General features: G+C 35.9%; 2 protein-coding genes across 6 annotated transcripts in view; one reads left to right on the top strand and one right to left on the bottom strand.

Moving 5' to 3' along the window:
* Positions 1-18,112, bottom strand: part of LOC134665178 (protein sidekick) — a 57,603-nt gene extending 39,491 nt beyond the window's left edge. For all 5 annotated transcript variants that reach the window (XR_010098341.1, XM_063522034.1, XM_063522035.1 and 2 more), the window contains exon 1: positions 17,488-18,112. Coding sequence is in view for 4 of the 5 variants with exons in the window: in XM_063522034.1 (XP_063378104.1) it covers positions 17,488-17,593 (106 nt within the window). In the remaining variant the exon portion in view is untranslated. The remainder of the gene's footprint in view (positions 1-17,487) is intronic.
* A 641-nt stretch (positions 18,113-18,753) lies between these two features.
* Positions 18,754-21,585, top strand: LOC134665190 (small ribosomal subunit protein uS8A). Its single transcript, XM_063522057.1, has 3 exons — positions 18,754-18,845; positions 19,060-19,357; positions 21,466-21,585. Exons 2-3 carry the CDS (start codon positions 19,062-19,064, stop codon positions 21,557-21,559), a joined length of 390 nt encoding a protein of 129 aa, XP_063378127.1. The 5' UTR covers positions 18,754-18,845; positions 19,060-19,061; the 3' UTR covers positions 21,560-21,585.
* The last annotated feature ends 1,559 nt before the right edge of the window (positions 21,586-23,144 follow it).

The raw sequence follows: 23,144 nt of genomic DNA, 5'->3' as shown, positions 1-23,144 counted from the left end.
AATTATTGTGTTTGGTACCTAGGTAATCGTTTTTCATGTCAACTTGTTAACAGGAAATATAAAACTTTCTTCAAAAACTTTTGCTGGTGGTTCTGAATCTGAAAATTTAAATAAGATTTAATCACATTTATTGCCAAAAACCCGCTGCGTGGGTTCATTTTGTATTGGAAATGGGGCGCTTGGCACTGAAATATACTCGAGATCATATAGGTACTATAAAATTAAAATCGCTATTAAGGTCATACGTAGAGTATGTGCGGAAAGACAAGAGTCGTAGGTATAATGTATGGGCTCCCCTAAATTTCACGACTTTTCTCTTTCCGGACACTCTATTAGATAATGTTACTTAGCAGTAGGAGACGGCCGCTGTCATGATGCGGACTGAAGCGGACCATTATAATACATACCTATTTTAATATTTTAAGATTTCTTCTCATGTGTGTACTATTTTCATCATAGGTAATAAATATGTAGCCAAAAGTAGCCTGTATAACTAATCGCGCCGTATACTTTGCTTCCTATTTTTTAACACGCAATGTCATAATTTTAACTCGATTATTAATGATGTTTACGTAATTATCATATTTTGCAATTTTTGTCTTGAATACAATTATATTTTAATTTATACATTGTTTACTAACATTGATGTTTATTATTTTCGTAACTATGGCAACGTCAAATCTTTAAAAAATTGTAGAATGAAGGTTGAGTCAGTAACAAAGTGACAAAACTGGTCTTAGAGCATTTAATAACTGGAGTGGCCATTGAGTGCTTACTTTTAGGATTTAGGATTAGGGTTCCAAGCAGGAAAGAAAAGCTTGTTTTAACACCATATTGGTAATGTTTATTAATCTCAAGCAAGACTACATAGTAATGGCGTCTCATACGAGAAGAAAGAACACCTACATTTGTTTTATATTGACAACCGAATAAATCAAATATCAGAGTCGTAGTAGTCTCGTAGGTATACTCTTTATTTTTTCCTGACATTATTACTTACCCCTCTGCCGAAAAACATGCACAATTGTGCAAACTTTTGTATGGACTGACATGGCTATTTGTACGTTACGTACAAATCATGTAGAAATAGCAATACATTTGACGTCCCCTCCCCCGCAAAAATCGGCAGACTGTTTTGTAAAGAAAATGACAGCGATGACATCTCCCTTCTAAATGCTCTTAGTGGATGGTAGAGGTAAGGAATACAATCTCCATGTAATTAATAATGAAAAAGTGTCCGTCAAAAACCTTAAGAGGGAAGTATACTACGTAATCGTCCATACAAAAAGAGAAAACGTTTTTCCACTTATAAATACGAGTATCTTCCATTCCCCATGATTTTTAGTACGGTATTGATACAATGAAAAACTAGGTTTATGGGTTTTCTTTTTTTCGCTACTCTGGAGAGATTTAGAAAAATTATAATAGCTGACAGCGTGCCCAGTTTTTGCAAATATTCTCCCATAAAGGAGTTTTCTCATAAAGTCATAAAGGATTCTCCTTACCTCTACCCTCCATATTCACGGCTACCATCAGTATATGTAACATTACTTTCTGTGCATCTCACTTGCACTAATATGCGAGAGCGAGATGCATATATAGTTGCATATATAATTACGTAGACGTGAGAAAATGTGTCAATTTTGTTATTTAGTTCTTTAGGTGAATCCTAGAGGCGCTGTATAAAACTCCGATATAACTCTTGCTCTGTTTTTTAGTATACTTAGAAAGGGACAGCATCGTTTGGAGTGGAGTGAAGTTAGGTACATAAGACCGCAAAGAAACGTGAAACGTGACACACGGCACGTTTATTCACTGAAAGTAAGTGAAAAATACTCTGCCAACTGATGGTAGAGGCACTGGTGTTGTGGTGAAAAATATATTATTTCACTGAGCTTTTGTAACAAAACCATTTCTATGCATAAAAATTGAGATGTATTTGATTTTAAAAAGCTTATAAAATTTATATATTTGAAATAACCACAGAACAGATTGAATTCATGAATACTTTAATATAACACGGTATGCAGAACATTCACATGCTGGTTTTGTAATTTCTGAGAATTCTGCTTCCAAGTATTTTTTTTTAACAATCCGTGTCATTTTCTAATTTTTTTAGGTTTCTCGAATCTACGTAGAAGGAGGCGCACCCGCACTTATTTTAAAACTTTTCTGAACCATGACGAAGGCTCGCTTCACCTCGATAGGCACTTAAATGCCGTACGCGGGTTGGGTAGACAGTGACGATATTTATGAACCTTAGGGTCTTTTATTTAATCGTTATATTTCTTATATACCGCTACTTAAGACTTGTACCGCCTTTATTGTAATAATATTATTGCGGTTTTACATTTCATAATAACTCTAACATACATATATACATATATGTATATAAGAATGGCATTCCTTTTAATCAGAATTTTACCGATTTCGATTTAACCTATTCCGAGAAGAAATAAGTACAATGGGACTAATGAATTAGGTCAAATGTTTCACGGAAGCATTGTAGATTATTTCCGTGAACACTTTAAATAATGATTTTTATCCTGATCGCATCAGAATCCTTGTTAAAGGTCGAAACTACAAATTTTGTGTGAAGTTTAAGAATTTATGTCGTCACTGCGTTGTTTATATAAAATGTATGCTTCTTTGAGCTCTAAACAAGCCACCTAAAAAGCTACGATGCGAGAAGTTCCGCTGTGAAAGAACTTTGAAACTGAAAAATAAACTAGACACAGGACACTGCCTTCCAGGCTCATCAATATACTCCAACATGTACATGTATTTTCACTGACAAAAGAGAACGTAAATAAAGCGAGTAGAGGAAAATTGAAGAGCTATTATAAAGTGTTTATTGTTAATTTACTCCGAGCTCCGATACTCGTGATAAAATAACAGTTTGCTGGGGGACGACGGGATTTCAATCTAGTTTTTGCAACGTTAATCAAGATTATCGGTCACAATATCAATTTGGAGACAAGGGAGGCTTACCTATTCGTATTTCTCATCGTCTTGTTGTGATAAGCCACGTCTAATATTGAAAAGATTCAGATTTTCAATTGAATGCGCGAGAATTTTGTATACATTTAGGACGGACCTAAGTGCCTACACACATAAAACTCGTGAAGAGAAGAGGCCAACTTTTATAATCAGCTTAAATTGTAATACTTTAAATCTGGGTTTTCTGGATTTCTCAACTATAGAGCGGTTTATTTTATTATTTATTATCTCACAAATACTACCAAAATGCATGCACGTATACAGTTTGAATAGGCATGTTGACATGAATCGCGAATATATAACATGTTATGTTTTTACCATAGCAGGGAATATTAGAATGCTGAAAATCATATTTTGCAAGTGTAAATGTGCGTAATAAATTAATATTTATAAAGTATTTAAAATAATGCCCAGTATCACGTGACTGCAAACGCCAATCGGAGCGTTTGACGTCATGACATGAGAATCACCACAGACTAGTCGTCAAACCTGACCGTAATCCATACGACACCGCCAAAGAGTTTGGATGTTCAAAAACTGTATGTATTTTTTATTTCGACAATAGACATTTATTACATACAAAAAATATGATTACATGATATAAAAATATATATTTATTTGTTATTAAATAAATAAAATGTTATATAATATGATATTTCACCAAAATCTTTTTAATGATTTGGCTGAATGGAACTATCATCGCCATGTTGGCTGTCGGAAGCAAAAAAAATAAAATTTAAAAAGTTATATCTACGGCCAATATATTTGCACTCACAATTTTAGTTGTATCATAATAATTCATCTTAAATTGTAACTGTAAGTGTTTTTGTGTGAAATCAGTTACTGTGATTCATTTTTGAAATGGTTTTATCATCGCTGAACGTAATATGTATACATATAATTCGCAAGTAACAATATCATTCAAGTCAAAATTCGTAAGTGCAACGTAAGTATCATGTAAGAAATATTTGTTTTATACTCTAGGGTCTTGATTGTTGTTCTTTTACACAGACATAAGACATGTAAAACTTATTATTCATTATTTTAGCTTATATATTTACGTAATACTGATCTTTTAGAAAGAGAGATAAATTAAATACTACAGCTTTTGTTCTACGCTAGGACTGACATTTTGGCAGCAGTTTGTTTATTTATCTGTTCGTGACGTCACGTGACAGCTCGGAGCGTTTAGGCTCAAACTTTAAACACTAAACTAATTAAGCTCTATTTAGCATTTAAAATTAATGAATAAAAATTTTAAATATTTTTTTTGTAATAATTACGTGTCTATCTATAAAATGAATACAGTTCTAAAAACTTGTCAACATGCCTATTTATAATTGGTCTTCGTGTTGTATTCGAAATGCATTATGCTTCTATTCAAATGTTTAAAAGTAGATTCGTTTTAATTTTTATTGAGTAGGTACCTACATAGGCAGATACCTAAACAGATAATAATTATGACAATACATTAGGAACCATAACGACTTTTTTGGTCAACTAATATTCCATGGTTGACGTTATTCGTAGTCACGCGAAAAGGTTTCTTATACTGGGAAGTCTAAATTACACACATCCGTAGTAAAAAGCAATCGGGAGGAAGAGGAAACCCCCACTACCTTTATTAGTTTCTTCATGACATGGTTTCCATAATCTTGCTACCTGACCTAAAAATAACTACCTATAAAAGTACATAATTATATTCTACGCTAGTATCCCTTACTTATTTATAACACGAGAAGTCGGTCACATTCCCGTCACGGTTTTCCTGATTTATAATTTACGATGTCGGGAGCAGTTGTCCTATTCGGTCATGTTAGTAAATTATATGTAAGTAACGCGTTGTACTAGTGAGTGTAGGAATCGATCGTGTACAAACCACAATGTAATCTGACGCCAGGTGGATGTCGATTTTACAACCGACCCGTTTCATATGCGTGCATATTTAATATAGGTATTTCACACGTATTGTTCAATATAATACCTTTAAATATTATGATTTTCATAGTTAGGTACCTTCATACTGACTTACCTACTACTATGCATATTTGACGAAATTTGAAAATTCAGATTGAATGGCTGCTGATTGCCTGATATGAGTACGGGGGAGGCTACTAGACACTACACCTACCCGAATAAAGAACCTAATAGTTACTGGATTTCCTGTAGCATGGTACACTACACATGAGTGATTGATGAAAGGTAAGGTGCTTTGGGATATATGTGTAATATTTGTTTGAAAATTCATTCATGGGAAATCTCACAAAAATATTATATACATAAAACCACAATTCTATATCCCACACATCCCACATTACTGACGCCAAGTAATATTGCCAGATTCTCTAAACATGTAATCACGACCCTTGTTATTAACAATAGTACATTGTGCAACATGGGGGCGTAAGTTGAATATTGCAAACGAGAGTAAGTTAAATCGCGACGGCTTGCCGGACGGCTTGGCGACGGGTTGCGGGGGATTTATAGACCCGAGTTTGCAATATTATTACGCCCCGAGTTACACACAATGTTTTTCATCACACTTGCGATAAAAAATTAACCATAAAGACCAAAAACTGTTAATTATGGCACTAGAAACTTCATTACTCCTTAGGGAGAACGCTTTTTCTTTAACTCCCGCTAAACCTGCGTGCAATGAACATTTACTGAGCGAGTGAGATGAAAAAAAAACTACTTACGAGCACTACATATTCAGAATTTCTCGTCAAACCGAATGGCCTTTAACCTTAAGGTACCAAACTAAAGGTATACCTAACCAAAAGGTACTATAACCTTTTGTTAAGAAATCACCTTGCGGCAGCCGGAACTGTGAGTAAAAAGTTTTACGAGGTTTGGGCTGCACATAGGTCCGGCCTGTAAATATTTATGGGTTCGAGCTAATATGTCCTTTTTATATTCAATTATACAAACACAATGTAGAAAAGAACATTTGATGTAAAACGAGCCGTTTCTCACGAAGCCGTGGTGTTGAACCGTTTAAAGGCAGGTTCACTGTATGTGTTTGTTATGTAGTGAGACTTCATAATATAATTTAGCTAGGTCGTACTAGCTTCTGCCCGCGACTTCATCTGCGTGGAATGATGATGACGAACGAAATCTACTACCCATGAGTTTTTAGGAGAACACCACATCGGTAAAAGTAAAAAAAAAAGTAAAACTTCCACGTGTACAACGGCCACATCATTCGATAGATTTTTAAGATTTCTAAGTTTTTTGAAGTGTTGTATTATGTATAGATACTTTTGCAAATACTTAATCGCCGCTAATGTGTCCCCGCCAGCCTAACTTTTGTAGGTTTTTATTTATCTAAAACATCTATCAGAAAAAAATGTGATTGCTATGCTACATTAAAAGTATAGGTACGTCTATTGAATAAAACAGTCGCGAATAATTTAATGAGTGTCCCTACCTACGCAAAATGCTCGCAGTTTTGAATATTAGGCAATTAGGCATTAAAATTACATTCAGTCCGGATGTTCCCTGACAACTTTTACACTCAACCAAATGTTTTAATTATGAATTGTAGCCCAAATTAATAAACGAAAAAAAAAGTCGGTTGAGTGCGAACGGACGTGACCTGAACAGTAATGTTTTACGGAAACGCAAGTGCTTAAACCAAAAGTGATCGTATGCTTAATTACTATGCTTGTCCTTAGGGACGTCACTGGCTCAGCTTTACTAGTAAGGCAACTGCCCTAGTCGCAAGCAAGCGTTATTAATCGACGTAAAGCACTCGTCGCTCTAGGATTGAATGCATACTTGATAGTAAACAGAGCTCTACATCGACAACAGCAATGCTCTAGGTGCTTATCGTGGGCTTGCCGGTGAGACTTGAGACTTTTAGGGTTTCTTAATAAGGACCAAGGTTAGCGTGCGCGGCTACAAATTCAACTAACACAGGTCAACCCTTTGTCACTCGAGAGACAAATCCGAGGTTTTTGGTGCTTTACGGTTTAAGAGCCCTGAGGTTTTTATGTTACTAGAAAATGTAGAGTAACAACGTTAATTTGTTCTTCACCACGAAAATCCTTCGCTGCGTAGGATTTTATTTAATGTTTTTATTTCAAGTATAAAATTTGTAAACTCGTATTTTACCCATGTTTTAAACTAAAAGAGAGATATATATATTTAAATTAAAAATAGGTACTACCTAAACAAATATTTCTTGTACAAAAGACCATAATGCATACAAATATTTAGGTTTTTGCAACACTCTCATAAATGTTATAATGATGAGGTTCGAACCAACAACAAAAGAAAATGATTTTATAAATTGTGTAACATTAAAAAAAATCGCCAGTGCGTTGCACAAAACATAAAAATCCTTTCAGGGCTCAATGATGAGTTGACGACCGTCGGGCGTCCTTTGTTAGTTTAACGAAGACTCATTCCGTTCGGGCTACTGCAGAGGTGCACGGCACGAATGAGTAAAAATAGAAAATAATCGATCCTGTGTTATCCGTGTCAGTTGCCCGGCCCGGGACTCTGGCAGGACAACACATGCCATGAATATTGTCATTCTTAATGGGGTAGTCTAGTCAGTGTTAGTGGCTTTGTAACGAAATCCCGTAGATAGGCACTCGTACGCATAAAAGCTTTCAAAACAACAAAATATGATCCAAAAGATTTTAAAGATGTTACTTACGCATTAAGAATAATATTACTCATATCTATTGTAACACAGGGAATCCTAACTTAGGATCCATAGAAGTGTAGGTATGTATCATGAATTCATGTAAGTGTACAATGTATGTATAATGTTTTTTGCTAATATATAATGTTGTTAGGGGTTGTTGTCACTGAAACTGAAGTAACGCCATTGCGTGTTTGTGTGGATCACGAGAGCTTAAATGCCTTAAATCCTACAGCAACAACACTGCACAATATGTTGGAGTTATTAACTAACTGAAGCTAATTAATTACAGTTGTTTTTGAACAGTATGAACTGCGAACGCGCGGGAAAAGCGAAATACAGGGCGAAGTTGACTGTTCAAAAGGCGTGTATAATTTATAGTCGATAACGTACTTACGCGCTCTTGGTATTCGCTTCGCGCTAAGCTGTCGTAAAATTTGGAAACACCCCGAGTAAGCGGTTTCCGACGGATTTCATACTACTTTACCAGGAACTTTAAAGATAAGGAAGTGAAACATTTTAATGATTTGGTTCAAGATATACTTCAAGATGTAGGGTATTACGGGTTAATCTAATTACCTCGTAAAGTTGTAAGTCAACTTTGTAATTGTAATTACTTTGTAGGTACCTACTAAAATACTTTTCATCTTAGTAGATATAGTTACCGACTTGCGGGTTAACATCGAATGCTCGCTTGGTAAAAATATCTACTTGAAATAGGTATAACTATCGTAAAGCTCGTAAATATCTTTACGTAACTTTTACACAACCAGAAATTAGGCTCCAGTTACCTCGGAATTAAATAGGCAGTATTGAGATGTCAATTCACAAACCGATAGTTATGTATAGTTATGAGGTTCCATGCTCGTAATCCTATCATGTGCAGGTTAACGTGTGGCGTTAGCGTGGCAGAGGTAACGACATCTTGGTCCCAACTTTTAAAAATAAACCGTGCTATTTTAATAATTTGTAAAGGTCCTCTAGCTAATTTTGCCACGCCATATTGATTTATTCGTAAATCCAGGCACGTGGGTCGGCAGGGATCTACACAATCACGATCTGGTTGGGCCGGATGAATAATTAAAAAGGGTCGCGAGGGTTGCAGGCGCCCAGAACGTCACATGGCCTTTGGGGACCTGTCGCCGGCATATCTTACGATGTCAGAGGCGCCTAACGTCACCTAGTTATTAGGCATTGTATACCCGGAAAATCACAACATTAGTGATGCACGATTTTTCCATCAGATTTCAGCAATGGGGTATTCAAAACTTTTCTTGATTCACATGTCCTATTTAGGGTTCCGTACCCGGAGGGTAAAAACGGGACCCTATTACTAAGACTCAGCTGCCCGTCTGTCTGTCACCAGGCTGTATCCCATGAACCGTGATAGCTAAGGCAGTTGACGTTTTCACATATGATGAATGTATTTCTGTTGCCGCTATACAATAACAACAAATATTAAAAACAGAATATAATAAATATTTAAGTGGGGCTCCCATACAACAAACGTGATTTTTTTGCCGTTTTTGCATAATGGTACGGAAGTATCGTGCGCGAGCCCGACTCGCACTTGGCCGGTTTTATTTACGTAGGTAAATAGTGTGCAAGAAGTACATAAATACTTACGTGCATGATAAACAATGCTCGTTCGCATTATACGACTTAGTTGGGAAATATTTAGGTACACCGGGTGAGGATTGCATATTACTTTACAGGACGTTTTATGGTCTAAATAGTTTTACAACTGAGTCACAAGAAAATAAATAACTAAATTAAAAATATATACAAATACATTACAAATGAATGTTGCACCAAATCTACGCTACGATGTTTTAATATACTTTTTCTCCCTTATATATGTCATGATAGAAGTGTTATCGAAGCTATCGTCGTTATCATGAAAGTGGTAAAAGGTCAAATGCACTATAATCTTACGCAATCATCATCACAATACATTGACTTTACACGAGTGGACCGACATAGTAAACAAATTATCTGTATCACGGGCCCAGAGCAGTGGTAAACTAGGAGCAAAAGCCATTGAACTGCGTCGCGATGCCGTGTTCTTCATTGCCGGTATTTACTCGGCCCGCAACATGTTTTAATATTAATAACCCTATACAGGAGAGCTCCTGAAGCCTTCTTCCGAGGCTTCTTTATGATGATGTTTACCGTCGCTCGTCGCCTACTTCCTACGCGACTGGAAGAAGGTAAAGTTTCTCACAGCTTACGACCAAACCGCAATGTAGGGATACGTAACTGTGAAACTTTGAGGAGCACGTCTCTATGTTTACTTTACGCGCATTTAAATGTATAGCAGTTTTAAATTTTTAATATATTTTTTTACTAACTAGTAGGTTCTTGTTAAGATTTTAACCGACAGAACATTGTCTTTTGAATCACCGAAACATTTCAAATGAGCACCAACACACAGTATGTATGAACTATTTGCTTCCGTCTATAATTTTCGAGTGTCGGTTGCTCTCGTAAAGGATAGGTTTTTAAAGTTACTAATAGTGGTTATAGTGAAAAATTTAAAATCGTAGTACGTGTGCCTACACGGTGGTCTACCTACGTTGCCTAAAACAACGTAGGTATACCCAAACGTACTGTTATGTACCTATAGATGTAGTTACGTTTTAGGTACCAAGGTACAGGTACTTTAGGCACTTTCCGGTGCGTGCTCCTGAATGCATTTCTGTAAAAACCCTCCTACTCGGTGCAGACTCGCGTCCTCGAAGATTCAAGGGTTGAACATGAACATGGTTTTGTTTTGTCGTTTAAATCAAACACATTCGGATACACACACATGTATTTTTATTGTTACTTATACGCTACTAAGACTATCAGCAATTATTTTCAATGATGTACTTATTAAAAGAAAAAAACTAGAAGTGGAAGAATATTAAAAACTTAGAAAAGCGAAGGAAAAGTATAGGCCGTTTGAATAGTTTATTAAAACTGTCAGCGTGATATACGAATAATATAACAAATAAGGGGGCGTCCATTAATTGCGTGAGGTCTTTTTGCGGATTTTTTGATCCCCACTCCCCTTTTGGTGAGATGTTAGATTTGCCTCGGCCCTCGACCCCCTTCCCACTCTTAATCGCACGTTAGTTAGAACCTTAAATCGGAATGCGAACGTTGAAATTCTATTGCCGCGTAGGTATGTGCTAGATACATCTTATAAACTAATATGCCTGGAAAAGGGTTGACTATCATATTCAAACAGTCTTGTAAAACGGTAAACATAAATAAATGTGACATAGCGCGCGCTGACACCGTTCGTTGATCGACCAAGTCCGAGATGTTTAATAATTAAAGAGCAACGAGATGAACGATATCGTGCTGTCAAGATCCATTGCTTAAGGATCGTAAACTTAAAATGGCAATTTCACCAATTTCAAGAATTTAAAATACTGGAATCGTTACGGGGTTACTGCGGGTATATTTATTATCTTTTTAGATATTCGCTTCTAAAGTAGTAAAGTGCACACTCTGATATGTATTTAACTAACGTTAGGACTAGGACTTAGGCAACTATGCTAACGCTAAGAAGTTGTCCTATTGTTTACAATATGTAATTTGATAACACCTGGGTCATTCCATCGTTTCGGGTGTTACACTTGAACTCATAAAATAAGGTTTTATCCGATATTGTAACAGTAACTAGGAGGTTATAACTATTGATTATCTACTACTTTGATAATATTTTCCTTTCCTGTACGCACCTTATTAAAATATAAGAGAAATAACGAGAGAATCACTAAAAAGTAGCTGTTTCGGGCGTTACGCGAATTGGCCTATACCTTCTGACCATCAGTACCAAAATGCATAATTAAGCGAATTTTATCAAGTAAGCTCCAGTTTTATTTATGTCAAGTAATAATAGTTAGTATAGTCTACTGAAACACTGAAGTAACACTTAGTATCACTTCTTATTTAATTTTAATAAAATAAATTACCTGTTTCGGGTGTTACTCATGGTTCGTTTCGGGTGTTACGAGTACGAAATTAAGACAGATTTATACGAAATTATGGCTCATTTTATTGAAATTATTATCTTTTTAATAAATTCGATTAAAAATATAAGTAATAAATGCTGAATTATTTTAAAATACATTATCTTAACAATAAAAACTGTTTCTCGAAGATATCATAATTATTTTTCTTTCGATGCGAATATTTCCGAAAATATTCACTTAATCAAAAACTTCTTGATGGTGACACCTATTCATTTTGAAAGATCTATCCAACGATACCCCACATCACAGGATTAAATGCAAAAAAAAAATTAAAAATATTTTTTTGTACAGGAGCTACCATTAAAAAACATTTTTTTTCGGTTTTTTTTTGTGACATGAAGGTTCGGTATGTTTTCTATGGAAATAGGTTAGTTTTGACTTCTTAAACCAGTTTTCATTTTTCAACCCTTTGGTAGCGTTTCTTATGGAATGACCCACCTAATAAGGAGTGCTAAACTCGTTACGCTCACCACTTTAATTTACCACACGGTTAAAGTTATGGCCTTATGGCGCAAACTCGCACTGGTATGTTCCGAGCTTTGTTCCAAGCCGCAGACCTTCACAGATAGAAATGAGCATGATATTGTCCAACTCAAGGACCCATTCAAACGGTACGAAGCTAGGTTAAGACGAATAGAGTAGACGAGAGGTATGTAGTTATATAGGCTAGTTAAAATAAAGTAAATGTATCTTTAAAACTCTAATTCGTCCCAATCTGATATTGATTTGGAGCGAGCGTAAATATGCTTGTAGTTGTTGGTTCAGTTATAAAAGATCTACCTATTTACACTGTCACCTGAACGTGATGTAATTTAATTTAATTAGATTAATTTTTTATTTTTTGTTATTTACACATATTTTAGACTCGGCGGTAATATGCGGAAGTTAACGGAAACCAAAATAACCCAAGTGTTCAGTTCTAGTTATCAATGTATTTACACATATTTTAGACTCGGCGGTAATATGCCGAAGTTAACGGAAACCAAAATAACCCAAGTGTTCAGTTCTAAATAGTTATCAATGCAGAAGCAGCCAGCTACTGCTAGGCTAATCTAACATTAGGATTGCGAAAAGTTTTTAAATCTAGCCAGTTTTCAGTAGTGGCCTCGGGCTAGCACTGTTGTAGACGACTAAAAATGCAACCTTAAGTTCAGAGAATGCCTGAAGCTAGACACTGCAGTATTTATGCTCAAACTACACTATCTACAAGAGTGCACCGCCCCCTCAATTTATTAATTAAGGATTTTATTAAGGCGCGTCGCCTACCTACATAGTCTTTGGTGTAATAACTAATTGACGCCACCTCCGCATACTGGCAAATTATGCGGCTCTGACGTTAATTCGTCATTAAATATTTTAGCACCACTCTAACTTAGTGAAGTTCATTAAGTTCTTGATTGAGTTGTTTTTGGGTGAAGGCATAGGTACCTTAGCTACCGCACCGTTGTTTGATAATAACTGAACTACGAATACGTCACGTGTGAGCAATGGGTACAGAAATAACGTTACTTGAAGTATCAAACGCCTTCTGAACCTATAAGGGTCGGTTGCACCAAACTGTTCGTATCGTTAAAGAGTTCGCTAAATTTTTATGTATGGAAAGTTTCATAGTAAAGTGCCGGGGCGCGCCGGCTGACGTTGATCAGTCTGTCAAATGTGGTTGGTGCAACTGGCCCTAAGAGGGTGTAAATAATGACTAAATCTTGAGGGACGGAAAACATGTATCCAAGGACTATCCAGTAATGGCGAGACCTATTCTATACAGCCGTAGTATATGTCGTAGCCGTTTTTGTCTTTACTTCAACTCAGGACTGGCCAGACCGGATTGAACGGTGCATTTTTTTCAATTCAGTCTATTTCATACCAATACGAAAGCTGATTATCTGCCCACACGTTATTGAAATGAAAAATATTTGGTAAGTATATGTATGTATGTATACCTATGCCTACAAGTCCTTGAGATGAGATAATTTAAACTGACGTCTGGATATTGTTATTTAAGTACACCTATAGGAACTTTGCCAGTTTTGCCACAGAGGTGAAGTATTCACACTTGCCTCGTTCTAGTTCAAATTCAAAAACCGGGCAAGTGCGAGTCGGACTCGCGCACGAAGGGTTCCGTACCATAATGCAAAAAAACAAAAACAAAAAAAAGCAAAAAAAAAACGGTCACCCATCCAAATACTGACCACTCCCGACGTTGCTTAACTTTGGTCAAAAATCACGTTTGTTGTATGGGAGCCCCATTTAAATCTTTATTTTATTCTGTTTTTAGTATTTGTTGTTATAGCGGCAACAGAAATACATCATCTGTGAAAATGTCAACTGTCTAGCTATCACGGTTCGTGAGATACAGCCTGGTGACAGACGGACGGACGGACGGACGGACGGACGGACGGACAGCGAAGTCTTAGTAATAGGGTCCCGTTTTACCCTTTGGGTACGGAACCCTAAAAAGGTCGTCGGGATATTTTCAACGAGTTTGTTTTTGCGTAGGTACCTAATGTAATGACCGATTTGGAAAATTATTTCTTTATTTGAAAGGGTATTCAGTATTCACAGTGGATCTCATTGTCATGACGTCAGCATCTAATGATGGTAATAGGATATATCAGAAATCGAGGGAACTCTTCAAATATTAAAAGCAAACCTATATAGGCGCCAAACGAGTAGACAAATCGCCTGATGGTAAGCAATTATCGTCGGCCTTTGGACATCTACAATACCAGTGAGGTTGCAAGTGCGTTGACGAAATTTAAGATGGCAGTACGCTTTTTTCTTGAGGGTCGTATCGGAAATACTTCGGGCGAAAGTTCATTCCACAGTGTAGCTGTCCAAGGCAAGTGCAAATTCCTGGAGAAACGCAGAGTAAATCTAAGTGGTGCACATGGAAATGCGGTACGGATTAAGCCGAACAATTCCTCGGAACACTCCCCGTTATAATTATAATGCAATAGAAAATGTCAAGCCGATCTGTAGTATGCCGATGGAAGCACAAAATTCTTAGTCGGTCTCCGTTAACTCCTCCGTCACGGTCCAGAGAGAGAAGCTGGCACTGGAGTGCCCTGCCCATAGATGAGAACAGCATTCCATATGTGGACTTGTGAGCTATTGGCTAGGGAATGCTCCCGGTACTGAGTTAGTAAGGCGAGAACCGGGGATTCCCGGTTCCGGCACTGTATTTGTATAGAAAACCAGTACCGGGGACACTCCCTACTATTGGCGGCCGAGTGAAATACTGTCTCAATCTGTTGAACACACCGAGCCTTTTCGAGGCTATTTGGCCTTACCCTCTAAATAAATTTCACCTACCAGGGCCCACGGTGCTACTAGTTAGGTAAAAAAGTTTTCTCTCTCTCTTTCTCACAACTTTTGTCTTTGTAGTTTTTAGTAGGAAGGAGTAATAAAACTAATAAATGTTACAAATTAAGGTTAGTTCTACCCATTTGCTATGAGCTCTTCTCCTTAATAAAAGTGTTGATGGATATTAACAGCCTCATTTCACAAAACCGTGCTACGATGAATGTGTTTGTTTTGATAAACCTGCACGTACCTAATAAATCATCACCATAATCTACTAGCGGCCAAACCACTAGTGCGTACGGGGACTAAGGCGGAGTTCACATTGGATGCCGATCCTGATACTGATGTGCGAGCGGTACATCGCTATATACTCGCATTGCGCTGTCTCGCTCGCATTCCGGCGTGTCCGCATTGTCAGTGCAATAAGGCTGAGACTGTTTTACTATAGATGGTCAAGCAAATCTTGTCAGTAGAAAAAGGCGCGAAATTAAAATTTTCTATGAGACGCTATCGCTTCGCGCCTACATTTTTCAAATTTGCCGCCTTTTTCTACTGACAAGATCTGCTTGACCAAGTATACTTCTTGATATTTTATTTTAATAAAGTGAGTATTTTAATACATTTGCTAGGCAACCCAAGAATCAGAAATGTTCCTATGTAGGTACAATACAGTTAGGTCATACAATATAGTTTTTATTTCTTAAGACAATGTAAACAAAAAAAACTACTAAGTCACTTAGTTTATTATTTTAATATTATATTAACTAATAAGTTTATTTGATTTATAGTTCGTTTTTTTTAGCATTAGAAAGAACTTGAGAGAAGGTAAGCGATCTTGGCATGTCTTTTAATTGAAAAACGCTTTTTAAAAATCATTAACTATGACTTCTGAAAGCAGAAGAATATAAAAGATCGTATTAGATTCATAATATGTACCAACAAATATGTACCAAACATATTTGCTGTAACTTATTTTTAAAATGTGTTTTTCAATTAAAAGACACATCAAGATTGTTTACCTAATTTCTAATGCTAAAAAAAACGAAGTATAGTTTTGATGGTTGTTTTCTATGTATTTAAGTACATATTTATATATTATATATATCGTTGTCTGAGTACCCACAACACAAGCCTTCTTGAGCTTACTGTGGAACTTAGTCAATCTGTGTATGAATGTCCTATAATATTTATTTATTGAGCAAGTTTCGGTAGCTCAGTTGGCAAAGAGGTGAGTTCGTGTCTCGCTCTAGATGGTGAGTTTTTCCACATTCACTTTATTTTCTAAGCATTATGGTATTGTTGGCAGATGTTTTCGCATGATAAAACAAATTCCTTAGAGCACAGGTCATCAAATGGCGGGCAGAGGTCCGGATCTCGACCGCCGACATATTAGATATATATTTTTGTTTTCTCATAAACTCAAGTAGAAACGGACCACAATGGTCATTTAATTTTAAGAACCAGAAACCCCTGTAGAAACTAATTGGCGACCCCTGCCTTAGACTATATCTTTATATTAAATACCTATGATTAATCTACATTTTAGATTTGCTCCTATTACCAGACAACTGTAAGTTTGATGAGCTAGAGAATGCAGAGTAGGTACCTACCTACCTTACCTTCAACACCTCCATGCCACTGCAATCATTCATTGTTCTTGGATCAAATATTGATACAGAATTTTCTATTGTGCTCGAGTTTGCAGTGGTCAGTACAAAGTTTTTCACAGTAGTATTTATTATTAACCAAGCCATTCATTGAAAGAAACTTAATAAAAAAACGGGTTAAAGCGCATTAAAAGCAGTGCCTCTGCCTCTTCTATAAGGTTGAGAAAATGTGGCAAATGTGCAAAAGCCACATGGCAGTGTTAGAAAAAAAAAAGTTTCTTTAGATACTTTTCTGCAATTTATGGCAGTTACAATACCCCATTCATTACATGATACTAAAAAGATACTAGAAATGTGTGTACAGACCAAGTTCCCTATTAATTAATGTGATGGATATGAATATCCAGAACGAAATATGATAGATACCGGATACTATTTAATCAAAATGGATAGATACAAACTATTTTATGAATATAGATATATAAAGTTACTAGACAATTCTTAAGAAAGCAAAAAAAAAATAACTTTAAAGATAACAGCCTTTTAGAGGGTTATTATGATCATTGTAGTTGGCAATTTTTCAGTTCATACAGTTTGCATTTTTAATTACAATTACATTTAACTGCTGCTGATGATAGTGATGATGATGATGATGAAGCCAAACAATGAATGCAATCAAGAACTGAGAATAACAATCAGCAGTAATAATGTCAATTTACAGACCATGACAGGGACCAAGTGCCTAAAAAAATCTACACAAGCTATCTGTCTTTGCAAAAGACTTATGTGACCAAATCTTCAAATCAACAAGTAACTACAACCAACTGATTTTTAAATTCCTGGAAGTTTTTAATTTTACATGCATTACTTTTATTAAGTATCAACTATATCAAGTTACCTGTACTGTCAGCTGTAGACGCCAATTGAATGCAGATGAAGCATAACACGAAAGCGCCCCAAAGTTTCGTCGAACACATTTTGAATAACCGTTCTAGTTCTTCCATCACATGTAGAATATACAGTTTCTTTTTCTTCACTGAAGACCACTCTTGTTATTCTACAAGTTTTTAAGTTTACTATATGCAGTCACTTTTTACATGTTTTCTGGTTACACTTCCTCCGACAACACCGATAATTCAACTTGACACAACATAACTTCATCATAGAACGTGGTTGCTAGGATTTGAATACCACAACAATGCGTACAGCAGCACACCTGTAGGATTTAGCTTAGCCCAGCGCTAAACATAATGGACACTGTATTACTCACAAGTTCACTCAACTTTGTTCACTAGTCATAATTGCATAGAACTTGCTCCCAAGAGCCACTCAAACAATAAATCCGAAGTGCAGTTTGTACTAGTCCCATTGTAAGGCATAAAGTATCTGATTAATAAGTATTTAGAAACTTTAAAACTAACAAAACTTATTTTCGCCAGAGTTTGAAAGAAGTCAATGAAAGAAGGACGCGCACGATCGAGACAAACGAAACGCGTCAGTCGAGTATGGTGGTTGGTTACTTTGGTCCTAAACAATTTCAGGCGAATGGTAGATTTATGGAAGGTAGAGGTACTTCTACACTCCATAGGTAGATTGATGAATGAATGAATGAAATTATTTTTCATAATGTTGCCAGACAGAAATAATGAGCTTCATAACGTTGCGCATGTGCGCATACTTTCGAAGATTTAATAATGAATATATTTTAATTTAATTGTTATATTTAGTTTACAATATAATCACAAGCAAACATTAAAAACCTAAAGTTGCCTGGGGCATTGTCCCCAGGATGCTTGCTGCGTTTTCCCGCAGTATTGCTAGACTAATGCCGACTACACACGTTTTATCTATCATGTGTATGACAAAATCGTTGTCGATTATCGTAACGGTAGATAAAACTGCGCAAATCAGACTGCACAGATTAATCGCTACGATTTTATAGTTAACGTGTGTAGCCGGGGTAAGCCGCCGAGCAAAATATTCGCCCGCTCGAAAGTTGCTAGACACCCAGACAAGTTTATTTGAAATGATAATATAAAAATGCCGCGAAAGCGAGTCGATTTCGCAGATCTGCGAACGCGACAATTTAATCGGATTGGCGAAAAATTGTCCCCGTCTGGACACGTCTTTAGTTGAAAAAGTTAATCCTCAAAAAACGCCTCTCAAAAAAACTGGCAACTCTAGAAAAAAAAAACTTACCAAACTCTTTTGCACTATCCTGTCATTTCGAGTAGTCGAGGCGGGTTTTAATCCTAGGTAATCAGAAAATTTATCGGCAATTAGATTTAAAATTATGAATATTTCGTGAAAGTAATCTATCGGCTCCGTCTGTGATTAATTATTTCAGTTATGAAACCTTAATTTTATATATGTTCAGCAGATAACCTCTAATCGTGTTTTGACGTTTGCGTCTGTGAAGTGATTTTCTTTAAGTTTCATGTAACTTACGGTTGATTCTTATTATTTACAGCCATGGTGCGTATGAACGTATTGAGTGATGCGCTGAAGTCCATTCATAATGCCGAAAAGCGCGGCAAAAGGCAAGTGCTTATCAGGCCTTGCTCCAAAGTTATCGTCAAGTTCTTGACTGTGATGATGAAGCACGGTTACATCGGCGAGTTCGAAATCGTTGATGATCACAGAGCCGGCAAGATTGTTGTTAACCTAACTGGAAGATTGAACAAGTGTGGAGTCATTTCACCCCGCTTCGATGTACCGATCAATGACATAGAGAGATGGACTAACCTCCTGCCATCCCGGCAGTTCGGGTAAGTTATATTTTCTTTATAATGTTTATACGACCTTAATAATATTATGTACGCTCTAAATACCCTGTGCCTTTGCATTGTAATTGCATCCCAACTCAATTGTTTGATAACTCAGTTGCCGTCATCTATAGGTTATGTTATAGCCTTGTGGCCTAATGTTACAAATACATACATATAATATTATATTACGTATTATAAAAAATAATTTTAACGAATTTGTTGAAAGTGATTCTGAGTACAATAAAATATCATCATATCTGTGTGTAGTGCCAGGTTCTTTTCAGTGCTTTCACAGTCTCTGATAACTAAACACATATATTAATATGTAAATAAAATAAATAATAAACTATTCATAACTTTGTCAGGGTACAACCAAAAAACTTTAAAAACAATAATCCTGGTTTTACTTCCCTTGGAACAACAAGTTGTGTAAATAATACCACAATGACTTTAATTAATTGAATTAACTTTTTTGTTATTACATTCAAACTCTTTTTTTCTGTAAGTTGCTAATGTTAGCATGGTGTAATCAGGGGTCACGAAATGGCAAATCGGATCCTTACATTTGCTTGTTGAAGAAACTCTTGTAGAATTGGCCATGATGGTAATTTTTTTTTATAAAAACCGAACCCCTAAATAAAGTAATTGGTGACTACTGATCTAAATTTTAAGAGGCATGGTATCGTTTTTTTAGCATTAGAAAAAAGGTAAACATTCTTGATGACTTTTAATTGAAAAACACGTTTTAAAAATAAGTCTCTGCAAATATGTAACAATTATGAATCTAATTTGATAATTTATATTATTCTGCTTTCATAAGTAATAGTTACTGATTTTTCAAAAGTGTTTTTCAATTAATAGACATGTCAAGATCGCTTACCTTCTTTGTACTACTTTCTAATGCTAAAAAAAATGAACTATAAATAGTAATTTTATGAACATTTTGGATACCTATATGTATGTATAAAATTTTTGTTGCATATACTAAAACCAAATACCTATTTTTATAATTTTCTTAAAAGTAGGAATTAATAATGCCCAAATATTACATTAACAAATTTTTTTTTCTTTCATCTGTATCTATTTATTGAGCTGGGCTCTTGTCAGTGGAGCAATTTCCATATACATTTATCTAGTATATAATTTCTAGGGTCCAAAAAATGTATATTTTGCCATTGTATGCTTAAGTCATTATTTTATATTCAACTATCTATCTAGCCCCTTTGTTCTGAGTTAGAGTATATTTCTAAGCTCAGTGTGCCACTTGGCAAAGGCCTCCTCTAGCTCTTTCCATTGAGGTCTGTCATGGGCCACTCTTCTCCAGTTCGGGCCCCCTGTGAGTTTGAGTTCATCCTCCCATCTTGTTCAAGGTCTCCTCTGGCTCCGTGTACAGCCTCTTGGGTACCAATCCGTTACATTCTTACACCATTTTTCGCACCTGTCTCTTAGCATGTGGTCAGCCCATCTCCACTTCAACAAAATTTTATATTCAACTACAGCACCATTAATATTGCATCAATGTATAAGGCGGGGATCATCAAATACCGACCTATTTTGTGCTGTACATTACATTTGCTTATTTAATAAATTCAAATAGAAATAAACCGCAATTTTTTAAAAAACTGGACCCCTGAAAATACTAATCAATATTGGTGACCCCTGGTATTAGGTGTCAATTATTTTGAATCTATTGCCCGGGTGACATTTTCATAATCTTAGTTTGTTTTCCTATTATTACTGTAGTTTATTTTATTTTATAAAAACTTTTTAAAATAAGGACGAAAATGTTAATGATACAATACAAAATGTTAATAATATCACAACATAAAACTTTTTTGCAATTCAGTTGCATCCGCACAACTACCGCGAATCGCCAATAGTTCTTGTTGGTTGTCATTTGATAGTTTGTGCTATATGAATAAATAAATAGTACAAGTTGATGCCACTTTATAGTGAACATTGTGAGTACTATTTCATACATTTACAAAATAGTAGTACAATATAGTCTGCTGGTTTTGTATGTTGAAAATTAAGTATAAATCTCATAGGCTGTTAACAATAAACCTGTAAAAACTATTTACTAAATTATATTTTTTCCTTACTTACAGATACCTTGTTCTCACAACGAGCGGTGGCATCATGGATCATGAGGAGGCCAGAAGGAAACATCTCGGAGGGAAGATCCTTGGCTTCTTTTTCTAAGTTATCATTATAGAGAAGAAAATGTACTCGAATGTTTTATTTACATACAGTTGTAGTGCATAATTATTTTCCTTCGTATTTTCATTGAAATGTACGAACGTGTCTTGCTATCTCAGTCAGTCTCGGTACAAAAAGTACATACTACTATTATGCACTACATCTGTATTTCCAACCCGCATGCTACTAATCTACAAGAAAGCACAGGGGCTACTCACCCAGACCAAGCCAAAACCCAGTGAAATCTGTTCTAACGTAATAAGAATATTATGTACAGTGTGCACTAGGTATTTATGTATTAGTCTACTGCTCTGCAAACAGTTGAAGAGCAGATTTATACCGATCCTTAGATACACACCGCCCATATATTTTGAGTTGTCTGATAAATATTGAAGTTTTTAACTAATATTCTGTTTCGTTTACTGGCAAATTAGTTCCATGAGATAAGTAGTGCAGTTACACTAAGAAATTTGTCACACGAAAAAAATGTATGTTGCTTGGTATCCTAATAACTAATACTTTGTTTAAGCAACTGGTGTAGGCGAGTGACCCACACCTGTGAAATAGCTACCTTAATACAATAACTAACATTACTACGAGACAAAATCCGGCTACTAGACGGGTAAGACCTTGGTAAGTTGTCTAGGCTTTATTATTTATTTAACCTTTTGGACGCCAATGACTGATATATCCGCACCGCAGGTTCAACGCCAAAGACTGATTAATCGGTCACAGACCACAGAGCAACAAACAGACCTACATATGTGCATATGCATAAAGTTCAATTTCAGTTTTAACACTTCGGTGATGTGGCTTCCGGGTGACTGCTTTTGTGTTTGACACGGCGTCGAAAAGGTTAAAAAACGGCTTGACGGGTTATAAAGACTGAAGTGTCGCTACATTTTGTCCGTTTTGAGAGCGAGTTGGGGTAGTCTAGTTTTTATATGTAGAGAGAGTTTCTAGTGGATTCTCATTTTGGCGAACTGAGGTTAGTGGTAGACGGAACACCGATACGAATATGGAGTAAGCATAATCATCCTTTCCAAATAGATGGTAAATTCAAATTAAAATTTATCCATGATGAGAATTATTGTACAGTCAGCAGCAGAAGTCGCTATACACTCCAGGTGCTCAAAGAGAGGTAAACGTTTAAACTGTCAAAAAGTTGTTGACTGTCATGGTAGCATTTACTTGTGAGCGCTCAACATGTCACAAATATCTTAACAGTCGCTATTCATTAATTTCTACACTTACAACAAATCATTGATACCTTAGCTGTCAAAAAACCACTGGTATCTAAGCGGTCAACGTGTCAAATATATCTGAACAATATGGAAAAATAGACGTTTAAAGCATACATGTATGGTCGTATATTGAATGAATAATAGCTATGCTAATTTCAGGTAAAGCGTTTTGACAATCATCGAAAGCAGTACAGTCTTGTCACCACATACATCTATCTCACGTTTTGCTCTTCAGCCATTGACAGGGGCCTGTCAGTCAACTTACTGCAAACTATTTCTTTTATATAATAGAATCATCAAAACGAATGAGTGACACATAGCGAAAGCTAACTGAAGCCGAATTT

The sequence above is a fragment of the Cydia fagiglandana genome, chromosome 6 (assembly GCF_963556715.1).
Source record: "Cydia fagiglandana chromosome 6, ilCydFagi1.1, whole genome shotgun sequence".
Classification (NCBI taxonomy): domain Eukaryota; kingdom Metazoa; phylum Arthropoda; class Insecta; order Lepidoptera; family Tortricidae; genus Cydia; species Cydia fagiglandana.
Note: the sequence above shows the minus strand (reverse complement) of the source record. Positions and strands in the feature narration are given on the sequence as shown.